Source organism: Poromitra crassiceps (assembly GCF_964638095.1).
Source record: "Poromitra crassiceps genome assembly, chromosome: 1".
Lineage (NCBI taxonomy): Eukaryota > Metazoa > Chordata > Actinopteri > Beryciformes > Melamphaidae > Poromitra > Poromitra crassiceps.
In genome coordinates, this window is record NC_139623.1 from 12,943,930 (window position 1) to 12,963,929 (window position 20,000).

The 20,000-nt window shown below is 44.1% G+C and overlaps 1 protein-coding gene across 1 annotated transcript in view; it reads left to right on the forward strand.

The window, feature by feature from the left end:
* Nucleotides 1–20,000, forward strand: part of LOC310772879 (ATP-dependent translocase ABCB1-like) — a gene marked incomplete at both ends in the record, with an annotated part of 37,901 nt that overhangs the window by 6,623 nt on the left and 11,278 nt on the right. The window contains 19 exons of the mRNA XM_083632821.1: nt 739–790; nt 1,747–1,938; nt 3,355–3,526; nt 5,077–5,201; nt 7,153–7,324; nt 7,437–7,550; nt 9,050–9,160; nt 9,318–9,443; nt 10,366–10,569; nt 10,660–10,830; nt 12,659–12,820; nt 14,176–14,340; nt 15,587–15,733; nt 15,833–15,937; nt 16,495–16,572; nt 16,803–16,886; nt 17,092–17,295; nt 17,422–17,522; nt 17,734–17,874. Coding sequence (XP_083488947.1) covers nt 739–790; nt 1,747–1,938; nt 3,355–3,526; nt 5,077–5,201; nt 7,153–7,324; nt 7,437–7,550; nt 9,050–9,160; nt 9,318–9,443; nt 10,366–10,569; nt 10,660–10,830; nt 12,659–12,820; nt 14,176–14,340; nt 15,587–15,733; nt 15,833–15,937; nt 16,495–16,572; nt 16,803–16,886; nt 17,092–17,295; nt 17,422–17,522; nt 17,734–17,874 — 2,626 coding nt within the window. The remainder of the gene's footprint in view (nt 1–738; nt 791–1,746; nt 1,939–3,354; nt 3,527–5,076; nt 5,202–7,152; nt 7,325–7,436; nt 7,551–9,049; nt 9,161–9,317; nt 9,444–10,365; nt 10,570–10,659; nt 10,831–12,658; nt 12,821–14,175; nt 14,341–15,586; nt 15,734–15,832; nt 15,938–16,494; nt 16,573–16,802; nt 16,887–17,091; nt 17,296–17,421; nt 17,523–17,733; nt 17,875–20,000) is intronic.

Consider the following 20,000-nt stretch of genomic DNA (forward strand, 5'->3'; position numbering starts at 1 on the left):
TAATTTCCGTTTTTGAAGGATCCCCCCCCCCGATACAGTTTTCATCTATTACATTGCACAGTTAAGTTCAGTAACTGACATACATTGAAAACTGAATTTGTGCTAGACAGCCTGGCTAGCACTTGATGATAGTACAACATATCCAGGGGCGCTGGAACTATTATTAAGTAGGGGGTACTGCAAGGAAGGGACTCTCGGCGGTGCCCTGTAGAAAATTTTACGTTTCATATTTACAGGAATATTTATTTCTAAATTAACATTAGGATTATACTGTTGTGATGTCATTATTCAATATCTTCTCCTTTACTCACTCACTTTCATGTAACCACCTGCTCTCCCTTTAGTCGTTTTACACTACAACAGACAGCAACACAGGCATAAACACTGAACTTATTATTATTATTATGGAAAACCAGATTATGATGAAAATCAAACACTTTTGAAGAGAGAGCGTATGAAATAAGATTAGAGCTGGGAAGCACAAACTGTTTTTTAATGCATTTTGTTGGTGTTATAACCACAGGACAGCCAAATCCAACAATTTAGAAAATTCCATCTCTTGCCAGTTGCCACCAGGGGGTTCCTGTGCCGCACCCTCTGCACCTACCGTCCCGCGCCCTTGAACATATCACTATTTTACAGACAAAAGTCATGCCCAGATGGCCACTTTTAGGCTTAGGTTTAAGTAATAAACAGAATAATGCCCAATAATAATGTCCACTGCTACCTTGTCTTCAGATATCACCTTCCCCCCAGTCTCCAACACCACCCTAGAAGAACAGATGAGTGGGTAAGTCTTTACACAACGGAAGATAAACACAACATATTTCCCGTCAGAGAAGATAAACACAACATACTGCCCCTGGTAGGTGAAAAACTAGCCCGGTAAAACCCATCCTGATAATGTAATCTCACATTCTGTTTCGCTCTATGTATCAGTCTGGACTCTGAACCACAGCGATTTCAGTGGGCGGTACTTGCCTTGACAGACAACTCCTTCAGCCAATCAGCATCGCCAAATCCAATCCAAATCGGCGAAAATCTCTTTTCCGCAGAGAAACTCCGCTGGTGCATGCTCTTGTTCTTGTTTCATTGTTGGTATTGATTCTATTTCTGCAATAACTGCACTTACGGCTGTGTTTACTCTACTAAAAGTTAATGTTACTGCTGTGCTCGTTGCTTCGGGGGCCAGCGGCCTCCCTGATTGGCCGGTTACGTTGTCAAGTCAACTATGAGGCAGGTCTCGGATTGGCTCATGCACGTTGTAATTTCTGGAAATGGCTGTGGGCGGGCTGGAGGCCAGACTGATCGGCAGAACGAAACAGAATGTGAGGTCACATGATCAATAGCCTATGCTTTACTAGGCTAGTGAAAACCTTCCATCTCCAAAATGTGAAGGTTTTAGGAACTAAGAATAAAAGCTTCATGAAAATGCATTTTTGATGTTATGCAATGGGCTTCGAAAGGGTTTTATACATTTTATAAGTTCAGAAATTTCTCAACCTATAGAGGGCCGTGTAATCCGTCATCTGAAGTGAAAACTGAAAAATCTGCAAAATTGGAGATACAAAGTTTTCACTCGACTGCAAATGCATTAATTAAAAAATTTCTATGATAGTACTTGTATCGTCAATTTCCACCCACTTCTGCCTTACTCCATATACAAGTATCAACAGAGATGTGTTTTCAGATGGCCGTCTCATAATGCCTACAGTATACCGCTATCTATCCTCTTGTGTATTTTAGCTATGCCATCTACTACTCCATCATGGGCGCAGTGGTGCTGGTGGCAGCCTACATGCAGGTGGCCTTCTGGACGCTGGCAGCGGGGCGGCAGGTCAAACGCATCCGAAAGCTGTTTTTCCACTGCATTATGCAGCAGGACATCGGCTGGTTCGACATCAACGAGACAGGAGAGCTGAACACTCGCCTCACTGAGTGGGTAGCACAGTAGTGACATATAGATCAATACATATATTTATTTATTTCATGTAAGGGATAGATACAATGTACATAGAGAATTGTGCAACAACTTTCCAAAGTAATGCATCATAGCACTTACTTCTAGGCATGGGTCGGTTTGAAAATGTTGAAACCGGTTCGATATTCCCCCCAAAAACGTATCAAACTGGTATATCGAATTTTACAAAAAAGAAAATTGTTTCTTTTTTAGTGTAGCCCATAAATGACTGTAATGCGACTGCAGTTGGTGGCGATAATGCACCTCTAAGCTGGTATGCCAACCAGCACTAACACTGAATAAAAATAGGCAGAACCATTTAAGTGTAACAACACAGTTTTTATTTCTCATAACTATTCAGCTTAACTTTTCTTCAAACATCAACATAATAAACAAAATAAGACTTTTGCCTACTAGTGCAACTTGAGAAGAGGCTAATATGAAAAATAGTGCAATCAGAATGGATTGGCACTATTGTTTTATAAAAAAATAAATAAAGAAGAAAAAAAAAAAACTTTAAACCGGTTACCGGTAAAACCGGAAATCGACCCATGCCTACGTACTTCCAATGCTTATCCCTATTGGGCTTTTTCCAAGAGATGACACAATATTCAAGAGGGCAAAAGAGAATGAAATTAAGCACACTCACAGTATAGCTGATCTTGTAGTGATCTTGCCTAGCTCAACAACTATTTTCTTACCAACTGTCATGTAATCATGTACTGTAATCCTTCAACAGATGTTAAAACAATGAAAATCAGCAAGAATTACAAGGTTTTCACAAGAATACAGTTTAAGGTGACCAGATTTCTGAAATAAAAATCGGGGACATTTCCAGTTCTGCAGTCAATATATCATTAAAATATCCAATATTATTATCTATGAAATAAAAAAGGAGGCAATTCCGGTTTCATGTCTTTTGACCTGATGGTCCTGTAATAAACTCTGGTTCAGACTGACTGATATCCCTCCAAAATATCACATTAAGACATCAAGACCTTGAGGAACACCATAGAAGATTCATGCTGTGTGTCAAAAACCTTTGACATTTGGAGACTGCACTAAATAAGTAATATCTGTAGTATGACATGGTTGTGGCCAGTGGCCTTAGAGGTCTTCTAGTTTCATATAATATAAGTATCTTCATTATAGCTTTAAAAATGAGCCCACTAGAGCCTCTGAAAGACAGTAATGTCAGCCATGGCTGAGGAGTAGAAAATCAGGGACATTTGCAGGGACAGCTCCAGCCGGGGACAGGTCCCCAAAAACTGGGACTGTCCCCAGAAATCGGGGACGTCTGGTCATCTTATGTTAGTTACACTCAAGACTCACAAATATTGCTGTACTGTTGAACATCATCAAATGTTGATTTGTTTGCATGCTCCTATCAACAGTGATGTCTATAAGATCCAAGAGGGTATAGGTGACAAGACGGGGATGCTGATCCAGAACTTCACCACCTTCATCGCTTCCTTCGTCATCGGCTTCAGCAAAGGCTGGAAGCTCACTCTTGTCATCCTGGCCATCAGCCCAGCGCTGGGCATATCAGCTGCACTCTTCAGTAAGGTGCGTCTTGCTTTGTCTTGCTGTCTGTCTTGTTCACTGTCTTATTTTTTACTACCATTGTACCCGCCGTTGCCCAGGTTAAATAGGGACAAAGCAATCCAACTGTGCCTTTTGCTTGGCCAGAAATTATGGTGGTTTCCAGGACTTTCCAGGTGGTTCCGTGATTTTACAACCTGCCCATGATGACCTTCCACAGATCATAACACACCACTATGCAAATTTTCAGCCCTATCCGAGCTGGGGAGGTGTTTTCCAGGACTTTCCAGGTTGTTCCAGGACTTTCCAGGTGGTTCCAGGACTTCACGACCTGCCGATGACTGTCCCCAGAGCTTAACCCACCGCCATGCAAAATTTCAGCCCGATCTGACCTGGGTGTGGGTGTGAGGTGGTTTCCAGGACTTTCCAGGTGGTTCCAGGACTTCACGACCCGCCCATGACCTTCCCTGGATCATTACCCACCGCTATGGAAATTTTCAGCCAAATCCACCCAGCAGTGTGGGTATGCATAAAAGAAGAGGATAAAAGACACGCACATCCAAAAACCCACTGGGTTGGGTGCTGGATCAAAAGATACTGGGGATAGTGAAAAGAAGTGATCCGCACACCTTTGGAGCTCCCGTTTGAAGGTTTTTATTCAGCATGACGTTTCAAGCCACACAGGCTCTTCTTCAGACGCTTCCTCAAAACGGTTAGGATCTGCTTCTAGGTTCCTACACAGCTAGAAGGTCCTGGCTTCGATTCCCGCCTGGAATGCTATGGGCGCTGAGTGTCTTGTCTATGGGTGTCTTGTCTTGTCTTGTCTTCATTGCCTAGGGCCCAGGTGGGCTATCTCGTCAAAAGGGCCTTTCTGTGTGGAGTTTGCATCTTCTCCCCATGCTCTCCTGGGGTTCCTCCATACAACATCGGTGTGGACCCCCACTAAAAACATGCAGAAGATCGTCATATGACCAGTGACGACAACGTTTGGAAGATGGTCCCTGAGCGCTGTACACAAGAAAGCCGCACACTGCTCCTGGCCTGCCCACCGGTGCAAGATTAAGAAAGATAAGGTTAAGCTGATAGGGTGATGTCACTCAAGCAATTGTGATGTTATCAGTGATGTCACTCGAGTGACATCAATGACATCATTGGTGACATCATCAGTGGGAAGCAGGGATGGAATGCTGATGATGTCACAATGCCTCTGTGAGTGTGAAGGCCTAAAAACGTAAAATCGCTGTAGCCTACTGCCTCCCGTGGGCGGATTCACCCCCCCCCCCCCCCCCCATTTTTCTGCACCAGATTCATTCCAGACCTCTGAAAAGTTGTTTTGGCAAATTTTGGAGGTGATTAAAGCAACGGTGTGCCAACTCGCAGACAGTCAGACAGACAGTTTTCCAATGATAGTATAGTAAGATATACATTGTATGTGTGCTTATGTCTGTGTGACTGCCTCCCCCTCCTGCTCCTGTCTGTCTCTTTTGCTATGTATCATCTGCTGTGGATCACATGCTCACAGCCCCTCACAGGGATTCTTCATCACTTTTGTGTCCCTCTGCCCGTCTGAGCAGCTGATGACATCCTTCACCACTAAAGAGCAGAGTGCATACGCCAAGGCTGGAGCTGTTGCTGAGGAAGTCATCTCTTCCATCAGGACAGTGTTTGCCTTCAGTGGTCAGGACAGAGAGATCAAGAGGTGTGTATGCTGTGTGTGTGTGTGTGTGTGTGTGTGTGTGTGTGTGTGTGTGTGTGTGTGTGTGTATGTGTGTGTGTGTGTGTGTGTGTGTGTGTGTGTGTGTGTGTGTGTGTGTGTGCGTGCGTGCGTGCGTGCGTGCGCGTGCAATTACACTATTCCAGTGAAGTGACTATTGTACTTCCGGCTTGATCAGAAATTCACAATTGGCCATGTCTGTCGCATGTATAGAGCATGTATAGAGCCGAACTCTCTTAGAGATAGAGCGGAACTCTCTATTTTATTTTTTGTGTTGTATTATTTTTGCCTATTTGATTGTCTTGTTTGTAAATGTATAATGTTTAATGTTCTATGTGGACCCCAGGAAGAGTAGCTTATGTTTGCATACGCTAATGGGGATCCAAATAAATAAATAAAATAAAATAAAATAAAATAAAATAAAATAAAATAAAATAAAATAAAATAAAATAAAATAAAATAAAATAAAATAAAATCTGTGGGTCTGAAGCCGGTGGGGTATGAGTCCTGGTCGCTGCACTAGTGCCTCTTTGGCCCGCCATGGATTTTGGGGTAAAAAAAAAAATTGCAGGCCAGGCCACTGGGCAGTTGCCCGACGTGCCCGATTATGCAGTCCGCGCCTGAATGGAGATGTCGGGACTCTTCTATCTACGATTAACGTTAATTTTGTGCAGCTGGTATTCTCTCTTCCCGACTCTATCACACGGGTGTGAGGCATTGCTATCTGAGGATTGATTGCTCCTGATTGGTTGGCTGAATCACCTGGTTGGGGGGTGAGCTCTGATATTTGATCCCTCCCCAGTCACTGGCTTTACACCAGCTCAGCAAGATGGACAGATCATCATCACGGCAGTGGCACACTGACAAAAGAAAGTTTAGGACGGAGTGGCAACAAGTATTTTTTTCCCCGAAGTAAATTCAACAGCGGTTTGTCTCATTTGCAGACAGAGAGTGGCTGTTTTAAAAGAGTACAATATACGTCGCCACTACGAAACTGATTTTCAAAGTACCTTGAGGATTTTTCAAGTTGTGAATTAAGTCAAATTTCTCTCTTGATTACAAAGGTGGAACTGTTTTTAACTGGGTGTTTACTGATTAAATGTTTAAGCTCCCCACAAATGCAGATGTTTTTTTAAATATATATAACCAATTGCAAATTATTACAATTACCAAACAGATAAAAAGTAGATTATTATATTGAAATGTTATTTTAGATTTAGAATGTTAATTTTCTATAAAACACAATACATTTTAATGTAATTCCACAACGTTTATTTTTGGCCCTCGGCCCTCCACCCAAATTGAGTTTTGGCCCTTCATGGGAAATAATTTGGGCACCCCTGCTCTACGTCCTGCTGGTGAAACTTCTGGCTGTCAGGTGAAAAGAAGCGGCTGGCGACTGCACATGTATCAAAGCAAGTGCTAGTCTTCCAACTCTCCCCAGATCGACAGAGGGGGTGGAGCAATGACCAGGACAGCAGGGGGAATTGGCTGAGAAAATGTGAGGAAAATCATTTCTTTTTTGCCATTGTACTCTGCTTTGGAGACTGTGGAGTGGACTCTTTGGAGACTGTGGAGTGGACTCCTTGGAGACTGTGGAGTGGACTCTTTGGAGACTGTGGAGTGGACTCTTTGGAGACTGTGGAGTGGACTCTTTGGAGACTGTGGAGTGGACTCTTTGGAGACTGTGGAGTGGACTCTTGAGATTCATGAGACTGAGAGTCTTGAACCATGAGTGTAACCCAGTCTGCTGTGCAGGATACATGTGGTTCTATAAATTGAGCCCGAAAATAGGCCAAGCCATTGAAGTAACTGGATAAACGCATCAGCCATGAAAACAATTGGATTTGTCTGCTCTCTGCCCCTGCTAACGCTACTTATTTCTATGCTTAACGGCCCCATTGAGCTGCTTGTGTCTGTGTGTCATGCCGCACAGGTATCATAAGAACCTGGAGGATGCGAGGGACATGGGCATAAAGAAAGCGCTTTCTGCTAACATCACCATGGGCATCACCTTTATGCTGATCTACTTGTCTTATGCTCTGGCCTTCTGGTATGGCAGTACGCTCATCCTGAGTGGGGAGTACACCATCGGAGTTGTGCTCACAGTGAGTAGTCCCATTATTATTCCATTTCTAAATCATGGCTTCCCCTCAAACTTCAGGTCAACCTCCAGAAAAGAACCTTGTTGTAGGTAACGGTGAATGTGTGTGTTTTCAGGTGTTGTTCACTGTGCTTATTGGAGCATTTGCCATGGGACAGACCTCTCCCAACATCCAGTCCTTCGCCAGTGCCCGGGGAGCCGCACACAAAGTCTATAGCATCATTGACAAGGTAAGGGATACGCCATTCTCTCCCAAAAGACACATGACAAAGGATTTCTAATCTCATTTCTAATCTCATCAATCCCCCTGGACAGTTGTCAGGTTGAACATGTCAGACTGTATTACCCAACATGCACTGCGGTACCCCGGCGCTCCGGGATGCTGTTTTGATGTAGCCGACAACTTGCAGTCAGTAATGAGATGGGATTTTGTCGTAATTGGAGCACCTGCTGTTTGAATGAAGAAATTACAGGTCGTTTGGTTGATATTGCACAGCTGGGGGGCACTCCCCTTGCTGTGCAGAGATTTGCACACTGACTACCACTGTCTGAATTCACATGATTGACCAACCATAGTGTAAATGCTTCAAGCCAAGTATGAGTAGTCCTCCTAGGTTCTTTAGCAGCTTTAACATCAAAGTTGCTGCAAAACTTTAAGAGAAGTCTGCTACAGTAAACAGGCAACACTGTCATGCATACTGCAATGCCACAGAGATAACATAATATGAATATTTAAGCTGCACATTTAAGGCCCGCTAAACAGGTAACATTCATATAGTTTGTTTTACTAAAAGCATCTAGAGTTAACTCAGAGACAATCTCGTGACTGTGGCTATTCTGGCATGCGCCTGTGTTTAGTTTACAGTCAGTGTGCCTGTTAATCTTTCACCATGACAACACACTCACTCGGAACAGTTTATAAGTGGGTGCTGCTACACATCGGCGGGTGCTACACAAGTGGGGAATGAGTTGAGGTCCCCCCCCCCCCCCCTCCGATATGGGAAATGTTTTGAATATCTAGAAAGGCACTATATAAATGCAGTCAATTATCATTAGAAGAACAGAGGCACCAGGATACATACAGCACTCTACAGACTGCTTGCCGGGCAGAACATCTGTGTGCACATTTACACAAATGACTGTAGATAAAAACTATGAATGTTTAGCGTAATCTGATCTCTAGTCTAAATTATTGAAGGTTGAGGTGATCCAAAACGAGCACAGGGAGATCAACCTTTGTCACCAAGAATAACGTGTGTGTGTGTGTGTGTGTGTGTTTGTGTGTGTGTGTGTGTGTGTGTGTGTGTGTGTGTGTGTGTGTGTGTGTGTGTGTGTGTGTGTGTGTGTGTGTGTGTGTGTGTGTGTGTGTGCGTGCGTGCGTGCGTGCGTGCGTGCGTGCGTGCGTGCGTGCGTGCGTGCGCGCGAAACAGCGAGCAACCGGGAGCAACAGTGAAACACAAAGCGCTGTGTAAATAAATTTGAGCCTTGCTAAACATGGTCACATCAACCTAACATAACACTCTTCCTCCCATTGTTTGAGAAGAGGTTGGGGTTATGATATTGTTTGAGAAGAGGTTGGGCTTGTGATGAGAAACAGGCTCGAGGATAAAGTAGGTGAGGAGGGAGAGGAAGGAGAGAGGTTCTCTGTCCTATTGTATCCAGCAGTGGACCCCGGCTATTTACATATTTGAATGTAGGTGAAAATGTTGCTTATACTGTGTCTCATCAGAAACCCTGCATCGGCAGCTTTTCAGAAGCCGGCTTCAAGCCAGACTATATCAAAGGAAACATCGAGTTCAAAGACATCCACTTCAACTACCCCTCAAGACCGGATGTCAAAGTAGGTCCCCGCTGACAGCCTGGCTGCATGCTATCTGGGCTGTTCTATTCATCCAAGACGACATACTGTACTCCAATTGAAAGTCAAATCTCCAGATGTTTACATTATACATATATTTTGGGACTATATCACATCACCTCTGTCTCTGTCCTTGTAGGTATTAAACAACATGTCTCTGACAGTGGGAAACAGCCAGACCATGGCCTTGGTGGGCAGCAGCGGCTGTGGTAAAAGCACCACAGTTCAGCTGCTGCAGCGCTTCTACGATCCTCAGGAGGGATCTGTAAGTGACAAGTTCATTTCTAAAACACTACGTTCATTGTGGAGCAAACGCCTTTACCTTAAGTACTTTATTGAATACAGTATCTCCAGTCTATAAAAGTTTAATTATTTTGTCAACCATGGACTTGTACTTGTACTTTTTGTAATTTTATAAGAGCAGTTGCCGCTTTTGTTTATGGTGGACGTCTCAGTTTGGGGTCATAAACTTAACAACCCATGCTGTCATACTCTCCCAGTAGATACTCACATGGTGATGTGGAAAAATGACACATTTGACATACGCTTTATAGAGAGGAGAGAAACAGAGATGGGAGGGGTGAACTTGGACTTGGAGCCTACAGGGCTGCTGTCGGTATCAGCATGTGTTCCTGCCTCATGGTCATTGTCATGCTGAGCCCTCTGAAGGCCAGTAGAGTAGAGGGGAGAAATCTCCTGCTTGATAAGCTAGTTATGATGAAGAGTGGTGAAATTCCATTCTATATCACATAGTATGCTTTCATAGTGTTTATCTCTGTAGAAGAGTGAACCATGCTCTAACACCTGGAGAGGTGATGCCCACCTCAGATATAATAGAATATAAACGATCCGCACTCAGGAAAAACTGTTGATTTCTTTTATTTTTCTTTACATGATGTCCAACAGTGCAGCCAAGACGTTTCGGCCAGTGCCTTCTTCAGTAGCTGCAAGTGTAACTGACAAAAAGAAAAAAGAAAAATCAACAGTTTTTCCTGAGTGCGGATCGTTTATATTCTATTGAAACCTCTCGCCATGGAGTGATCCAGCACCGGACTGAATTGAATCAAGACTTTTTTTGGGGTGAGCACATTGTTTGGTGAAAACACCTCAGATACAGTTTAAACCATGGCAGAGAGGAAGAGAGTAGTCTCTTGTCTCTATCCGTTTGTTTGGCTTCCTCCTTGTAGGTGTCTATAGACGGCCACGACATCCGCACTCTCAACGTGCGCTACCTGAGGGAGATGATCGGAGTGGTGAGTCAAGAGCCCATCCTGTTTGCCACCACCATCTCTGAGAACATCAGATATGGCCGGCTTGGCGTGACGCAGCAGGAGATCGAGCAAGCCACCAAGGAAGCCAACGCTTACGACTTCATCATGAATCTCCCCGATGTACGTTAAGAGTGTGTGTGTGCAGGTTTGTGAGTGTCTCCTTTACTCTGTCAGCTGTTTACTGATGTTGAGACTTGTGTTGCTGAGCAGAGGTTTGAGACGCTGGTGGGAGACCGAGGGACTCAGATGAGCGGAGGACAGAAGCAGAGGATAGCGATCGCCCGGGCATTAGTCCGCAACCCCAAGATCCTCCTGCTGGACGAAGCCACCTCAGCCCTCGATGCTGAGAGCGAGACCATTGTGCAAGCCGCCCTGGACAAGGTATGACCACACACACATGTATGCATATGCACAGGCACACACACACACACACACACACACACACACACATACACACACACACACACACACACACACACACACACACACACACACACACACACACACACACACACACACACACACCACACACACACACATCTCTCCCTCTCTCTCTCTCTCTCTCTCTCTCACACACACACACACACACACACACATCTGTCCCTCTCTCCCTCTCCCTCTCCCTCTCCCTCTCCCTCTCCCTCTCCCTCTCCCTCTCCCTCTCCCTCACACACACACACACACACACACACACACACACACACACACACACACACACACACAGGTCTCTCCCTCTATCTCGCTCTCTATCTCTCTCTCATGTGAAAACATGTGGAACACATGTGAAACCCATGGGAAGCGTGTGGTTTTGGAACATTTTCACATGTGGAAAACATGTTATCACATGTTATAACATGTTTTGCCACATGTTGTATCAACATGTTTTCCACATGTGGAGCATATGTGGAAAACAACATTTACATGGGTTTCACAAGTAATCACATAGGTTTCACATGTAATCACATGGGAATTTACATGGGTTTCACACATTTCACATGTGAAAATGTTCCAAAACCACACTCTTCCCATGGGCAAAGCACATGTTTCACATCTGTTGCACACGTTTTCACATGTGAAATGTAACGTTTTCACATGTGATCACATGTGATTTTGCACATGTGACCACATGTGATCACATGTGATATTGCACATGTGAAGTTTAGTTTAGTTTATTGTTTAGTTGGACAGGACAGTGCACATTAATAAAACAGTTTACACATATAGAATCATCCATACATGTCAACAGTAAATATGCCGGGATTAGCCGAAGCTAGTTTTCACCCGTAGTCCTCGGGACATAAAGAACTAAAAAACTACAAGGTAGCTACAGGAATAAAAAACAATATGGAAATAAGAAGCAATACGGGAATAAAAGCAATATAATAAAATAAAAATCCACAATTGATAACAATACATACACAGGATAAAAAACAATACACTCAACAAGATAAAAACAATACAGTTAAAGTGCACGGGAGATAAGATCAGTACAATAAAGTGTTGATACAGTACAATAAAGTGCAAAATCAAGGAAATTAGTTATTGGTTATGGGTGCAATGTTGGTTAGTTTTGAACCATTCCTTAAGTTTATTTTTGAAGGTGGGGTATGTAGGGCACTCCCTTACTGCGGCCGGGAGACCGTTCCATACCTTACCACCCACGATGGACAAAACGTTTCTCCCAAATGCAGTGCGTCTGTGGCCCAACTCACAGTCTCCTCTTTGACATGCCCTGGTGGTCATGCCCTCCACGGACCTCCGCTTAAAAAATTCTCCCAGAGGGGGTGGGGCAAGTCCATGGAGACACTTAAAAACAAAGCAGGCCTGTCTAAAGGTTTTTAAATTGTCAAAATCAAATAAATTATGCTTTTTTTAAATGCAACAGATATGGGCGGAGATGGGTTTTTTGTCGTAGATGTTTAGGGCTTTTTTAAAAAGAGATTCAATCGGCTTAAGAGCAGTTTTACAAGCCAATGACCAGCTCGTTAGGCAGTAGTCGATGTGAGAAAAGATCATAGAGTGAAGGAACATCAAGGCAGCATCGTCAGTCAGGAATTTTCTGATTTGTCTGAAGTTCGCCAGGTTGTATCTAATAGTTCATGTGGTTTGTCTGTAAGGGACACATTTTTCAATTATTTTTCATACTTTATACACAAAAACCACACCCAAAAGCGTACATTTAGAAACTGAAGTCCATCTCTGTGTCCAGGTCAGACAGGGTCGCACCACCATAGTTGTGGCCCACCGCCTCTCTACTATCAGAAACGCTGATGTCATCGCCGGCTTCCAGAAAGGAGAAATAGTGGAGCTGGGTACTCACAATGAACTGATGGCAAAACAGGGAGTCTACTACACACTGGTCACCATGCAGGTAATACACACATGCAGGCACGCATGAACGCACGCACACACACGCACACGCACACACACACACACACACACACACACACACACACACACACACACACACACACACACACACACACACACACACACACACACACACACACACACACACACAAGGAAGAGAGCATGTAGAGAGCACATCGGTGGTCTGAGTTTTTTGCTGTTTCAGTTCTGATTCTCAACCTCAAACAGGAAATCCACTCTGACCCGCAACCTTCAGTGAACAGTGTTCATACATACGCACGCATGCACGCACACACACACATACAGACACATCAGAATCAGAATCAGAATCACTTTTATTGCCACAGTATGCAAGTTACATATGAGGAATTTGTCTTAGTGTCTGTATGCAGCGTAGCAGTCACATCAATATACAGAGATAAGAAGTAGGAAGATAACTAAAGACAATCGCAAAGTTGCAAGTGCAATCAAATCGAATCAAATCGAGTAAATATATACAATATGTACATGAGTGGTGAAGTGTTCTGTGGATGATAAATATGAATTTACGTTGGATATACATGAGATTTACAGACTGAGTTAAATAGACGTTAAATAGGCAGTGGATTTACATGAATTTACAGTCGGAGTTAAATAAGAGTTTACATTGAATGTACATGAAATTTACAGGCTAAGTTAAATAGGCATTAATGTGCAGGGAATTTACATTAATTTACAGTCCCAGTTAGACAGGCATTAAATTAGATACAGTATGAGTTCCAGTAGTATGAGTTTAGGAGGAGGTAGTGAGTTTGTGTGTGTGTGGGGGGGGGGTTGTTGGTGACATACACACACACACGCACGCACGCACGCACGCACACGCACACACACACACACACACACACACACACACACACACGCACTCTCACACTCACTCACTCACTCACTCACTCACTCCAGGTTCACTACGAAAGCACAAGTTAATTTAAAATGTTAAAGGTGTTTTCATTATTCTCTTGATAAATTGGGTACATTATAGCTTACTGTAGGATATTATGTCATTATGCTGTTTATCTCCCTCCCTCCAGTGAAAGCAAGGAGGACGATGGCGAAAAGGAGGGAAAGGGAAAGAAAGAAAAAAAGCCAAAGTTAAAGTAGTGCCTGTAAATGTCTGTGAGTGTGTGTGTGTGTGTGTGTGTGTGTGTGTGTGTGTGTGTGTGTGTGTGTGTGTGTGTGTGTGTTAAATAAAAACACAAATGCACTCACAATACCTAGTGCACTGATTGTGTTTATCCATCGGGTTAAATTGTAGATCAGGGAGGACATTGTAGTTCAGAAAGTGGATCTCTGATGCATTTCTTCTGTTCTTCACCGCAGACCTTTCAGAAAGAGGAGGGTGAGGAGGCCGAGTATGAGCAGACCGTGGATGAGAAGAGTCCATCCGGCATGTCCTTCTCTGAGACGTCTTTATACAGGAGGATCTCAAAGGGAGAGAAGGGAGAGAAAGGAGGGGAGGAGCATGGCAAGGACAAGACGGAGGAGGTGAGAGACGGAGAGCTGTGATTCTCAACCAACGTTTCTTTCGGAACTAAAAGGCTTTGAACAAACACCGTTTCTGCTTCTCCAAGACAGTGCACACTCACTGCTTTACTCACTCACTGCTTTCCTCACTCACTGACTTACTTCCTCATTCACTCACTCACTGCTTTACTCACTCACTGACTTACTTCCTCATTCACTCATTCACTCACTCACTCACTGCTTTACTCACTCACTGCTTTCCTCACTCACTGACTTACTTCCTCATTCACTCACTCACTGCTTTACTCACTCACCGACTTACTTCCTCATTCACTCATTCACTCATTCACTCACTCACTGCTTTACTCACTCACTGACTTACTTCCTCATTCACTCACTCACTGCTTTACTCACTCACTGACTTACTTCCTCATTCACTCATTCACTCATTCACTCATTCACTCACTCACTGCTTTACTCACTCACTGACTTACTTCCTCATTCACTCACTCACTGCTTTACTCACTCACTGACTTACTTCCTCATTCACTCATTTACTCATTCACTCACTCACTGCTTTACTCACTCACTGACTTACTTCCTCATTCACTCACTCACTGCTTTACTCACTCACTGACTTACTTCCTCATTCACTCATTCACTCACTCACTCACTGCTTTACTCACTCACTGACTTACTTCCTCATTCACTCATTCATTCACTCATTCACTCACTCACTCACTCACTGCTTTACTCACTCACCGACTTACTTCCTCATTCACTCACTCACTGCTTTACTCACTCACTGACTTACTTCCTCATTCACTCATTCACTCACTCACTGCTTTACTCACTCACTGACTTACTTCCTCATTCACTCACTCACTGCTTTACTCACTCACTGACTTACTTCCTCATTCACTCACTCACTGCTTTACTCACTCACTGACTTACTTCCTCATTCACTCATTCACTCACTCACTGCTTTACTCACTCACTGACTTACTTCCTCATTCACTCATTCACTCACTTGCTCATTTTCTCACTTGTTCACTCACTACTCATTCTCTCATTTGCTTACTCAGTCGAGCCATCAAGAGGGCGAGTGAGTGACTCGCCCTCTTGATGGCTCGCTCACTCACTTGTTTGCACACTCACTTGCTCACCCACCTCCTCAAAACACGACATTTCTTCTCATTTCTCTCTCAAGGTCCTCTGTACATGTCTTCGTCCTTTCTCATTTCTCTCTTTCTGTCTCTCTCTGTAGGATGAGGAGGTCCCTCCTGTGTCGTTCCTGAAGGTGATGCGTCTCAACCTTCCCGAGTGGCCGTACATAATGGTGGGCCTCATCTGTGCCATCATCAACGGAGCCATGCAGCCCGCCTTCGCCATCCTCTTCTCCAAGATCACAGTTGTAGGTTCCTTTGTAGTGTCAGACTTTACCATGCAAATGGTCACTGTAAACTGGCAAGTTTGGTTGCTTACTCAGCAGCATTACGTTCCAATCTCTCAGGTGTTTGCAGAGCCAGATCAAGAGATCGTCAGGCAGAAATCCATGTTGTTTTCCGCCTTGTTTGCCGCTATCGGAGGTGTATCCTTCGTCACCATGTTTTTGCAGGTACACCAACACAAACATACACACACACATTCATTGTCTTCATAAAACAGTTGGTTGCTGCCAGAATAATCTGATGCCTGGGAGTTGAATTGTATACTGTAGTGAAGACCTGTCAGTTTTCTTGTTTTTCTGAGACATCTGTATGTTACCGGTATCTCTCTCTCTGTCTCTCTCTCTCTCTCTTTCTCTCTCTCTGCTCACACACACTCACAGTGTGATATTTTGAGAAAGTGGCACTGATCACAGCAGTTCATATGTACCATGTTAGGTGAATTCTGAATGTCTTCTCTTTTTTTTTGTATTTTTTGTTTGTTTCGTATTTGTTTTCTGCCCAATTGTACTTTGCCAATTCCCTCTGCTGTGTACCGCTTGTTGCTCCACCCCCTCTGCCAACCTGGGAAGAGTTATAGAATAGCACATACCTCCTCCGATACATGTGCAGTCGCCATCTGCGGTTCAAACCTGCGACCCTCATGTTGGTAGGGAGGGAATCTACTGCTGCACTACCTAAATGTCCAACTCTGAGAATGTCTTCTGTCTGCAAACTTTGCCCCCAGGGTTTCTGCTTTGGGAAAGCTGGTGAGATTCTGACCATGAAACTGAGACTCATGGCCTTTACATCCATGATGAGACAGGTAAAGACATCTACAATCTCACAAGAGACCTCAATCAAAAGTGAAATAGGTACTTTTAAGCTTGACTTTTAAAGCTCATGGTTTGAATACAACAGCAATTAAAAACATATTTAATCAAGGTCAAGAGTGTATTTCTGATTGCTGCATTTATTTATTTTTCAGTGTGCCCTATTACTGAGGATGAGGCCAATACAATTAATTGATCCATCACCTTTCCTGTTCTCTTGTAGGACCTCAGCTGGTATGATCAACCCAAAAACAGTGTTGGAGCTCTCACAACCAGATTGGCCACAGACGCTGCCCAAGTACAGGGGGTGAGTCTCACACACACACGCATGCACGCATGCACACACACACACAGACACACACACACACACACACACACACACACACACACACACACACACACACACACACACACACACACACACACACACACACACACACACACACACACACAGCTGTCCGGACAACACCAAATCCTCCTAACAAATCTGGTCATTCTTCATGCCCCCCCAGGCTACAGGAGTGCGTATGGCCACGCTGGCGCAGAACGTGGCTAACCTGGGCACCAGCATCATCATCGCCTTCGTGTATGGCTGGGAGTTGACCCTGCTCATCTTGACTGTGGTGCCCGTCATGGCCGTGGCTGGAGCCGTGCAGATGAAGCTGCTCGGCGGACACGCCGCCGAAGACAAGAAGGAGCTCGAAAAGGCCGGGAAGGTAGGGACTCTAACGCCTGCCGTCAGACACAATGACATTTGAAACTATTGTATCATACACTTATGAGTTTACTGATATATTTTGACCCTTTGGGTGGAATAAGGTTTTCATGATGTGTCTCCCCAGATCGCTACCGAGGCAATAGATAATATCCGTACTGTTGCCTCTCTCACCAGAGAGCGCAAGTTTGAGTCTTTATACGAGGAAAACCTCCTAGTGCCTTACGGGTATGTGAAGTGTTTTATTTACATCACTGACACTTTCCTCGTCGTGATGGGACGATGATTGATTCATTTTGTTCTCAAACATGTGAAGGGGAGGGAGGACTCACTCTGATGCCTCCTTTGACTCTGTCTGTCTGTCTGTCTGTCTGTCTGTCTGTCTGTCTCTCTGTCTCTCTCTCTCTCTCTCTCCCTTTCTCTCTTTCTCTTTCTATAGAAACTCCAAGAAGAAGGCCCATGTGTTTGGTATCGCCTTCTCCTTTACCCAGGCCATGATCTACTTTGCTTATGCTGGCTGTTTCCGCTTCGGCGCTTGGCTCATTGAGGCAGACAGGATGGACTTTGAGGGCGTGATGGTGTGAGTACAGGCCTGACCTGATGACTATCTTAATCAGAAGATAAAATGCTACCTCTGCTACTTTCTCCCATCCTATGCTTTCTCATAGCAATGAATGTCAGAGTGCATTTACATGCACACTAATGAACCGTTTATTATCGGATTTCTAGAGTTACCTGATTATCAAGTGGTCATGTGAACTGCATCCTTTACCGGATAAAGGCCATTATCGGTTTATGAGAAAAGCAATTAAAAATATAGCCGCAAGCGGCAATACGATGGGTTCAAGCCTTGAACAAATGCTTAAGAAAACAAGGCTAGGTGTCGGAACCTAGCATGGCCAGCGCGATAAAGCGTTTACAAGCCTGTTGTTGTAGCAGGCAGTGGCTTTGTTAACTCATTGAGTGCCAAGGACGAGTATGTTCGTCAATTGGTTTAGTAACGTAGAGTGCCAAGGACGAGTATGTTTGTCAATTGCGTTTTTTGACAGTGGGACGTGGATCAAAGCCTAATATATCTCCTGTAAAATTTTGGGGCATGTTGAATGTGTATAACCTATTTTACCGACCCATTAGGTGGCGACAGTGCTCTCCAGATTACAGAAAGGTCCGGAAAACAGCAGGAAAAACCCCCGTGATCAAAGAGAAACCGCTTATGCTGCAGCCAGAGCCATATAGATGGCTCTGACTGCAGCTGATGTTGGCTGCGAACAGCAGTCAATCCGCGCACACAACTGAGCCCCTCTGCCTCTGTCTGTCTGTCTGCATAGTTTCTTCACACGATTAGCCGCCAGAAAGGCAGCACCCGACGCCGAAGCGCCAAACCTTTCCCTGCAGTCCGGTTTGGCATTTCCGTGTCGCGTTGAGAGCCGGCGCAAAAAAACAGAGCGCTCCGAAAATAGACTGGGTGCGTGTTGCTGTGTGTTAGTGTGGGGAGGAGTTTGCAGCTGAGGGGGGGAGAGGGGGGTGGGGCACGCAGGTACCACACAACTACACCACGTCACTACATCAGAAAATATTATCTTCAGACTCAGTGAATGTGCTTGAAATGCTGCATTTCACAAAAGGCGGAATAACTCAGCTTCTAATTTGAAAAGTGTCTTTTTGCTCAAAACAGCCTATCTTCTCCGGCTCATAACTAAAGAACGGAAAATGAGATCAATAAACTTTTTTTTGCAGATGATAGAAGAGAGTCTCATCGTTCTTTGTGCCTGTTCGGTGTTTACATAGTAATATCACACAATATTCTGTGGGCCTCGAGAAATCACTGAAAACGCTCTGAAACTCTGGCACTCCAAAAGTGGCTGGCACTCAATGAGTTAATGTGGAGAGCTCTGAGCCTCTTGGTGACGTTCAAAGTCCTGATGATGTCATAGACATAACATCATCAGTGATGTCATCAGTGACATCAGTATTGACCATAATCATCTTATGCCATCACTGATGATGTCATAGGCACTGATGATGTCATAGGCATTGTGACAGTGATGTCACTCGAGCAATTGTGCATGGGGATAAATTGGCCAAGTATAATTGGGGAGAAAATGGGGAGAAAAAAAAATCAGAAATATATATATAAATTGTTATTAGTATTATGATGATGATGATTATTATTACACTGACGATGATGATGATTATTATTACACTGACAGACGCCCTTTTTGAACTATGGCGGAAAAAGTCAGATAAAACTGAGTGTCGCTGCACGCACCTGTAGTCATGTGGAGTTTATGATGAAGTTTATGACAGTATATTGTACCAAATTATGAATTTCCATGTGGGAGGAGAGGCTGTTTATCACTAGTGTTTAATCATTACCCCGCCTATAGCGTGTGAGGGGTCACTGTGAATGGACAGGCTCCAAACCTCCAGGAACAACACACACACACACACACACACACACACACACACACACTCTCTCTCTCTCTCTCTCTCTCTCTCTCTCTCTCTCTCTCTCTCTCTCTCTCTCTCTCTCTCTCTCTCTCTCTCACACACACACACACACAAAACACACACACACACACACACACACACACGTTTCAGAGCACAAACATAATGGTTATACTCTAACAGCCTTCAACCGCTGCTTTCAACAAAGATGATTAAGTCCAAAGTTCATCACTTCTGAAAGGCTTATAAAGCACATAG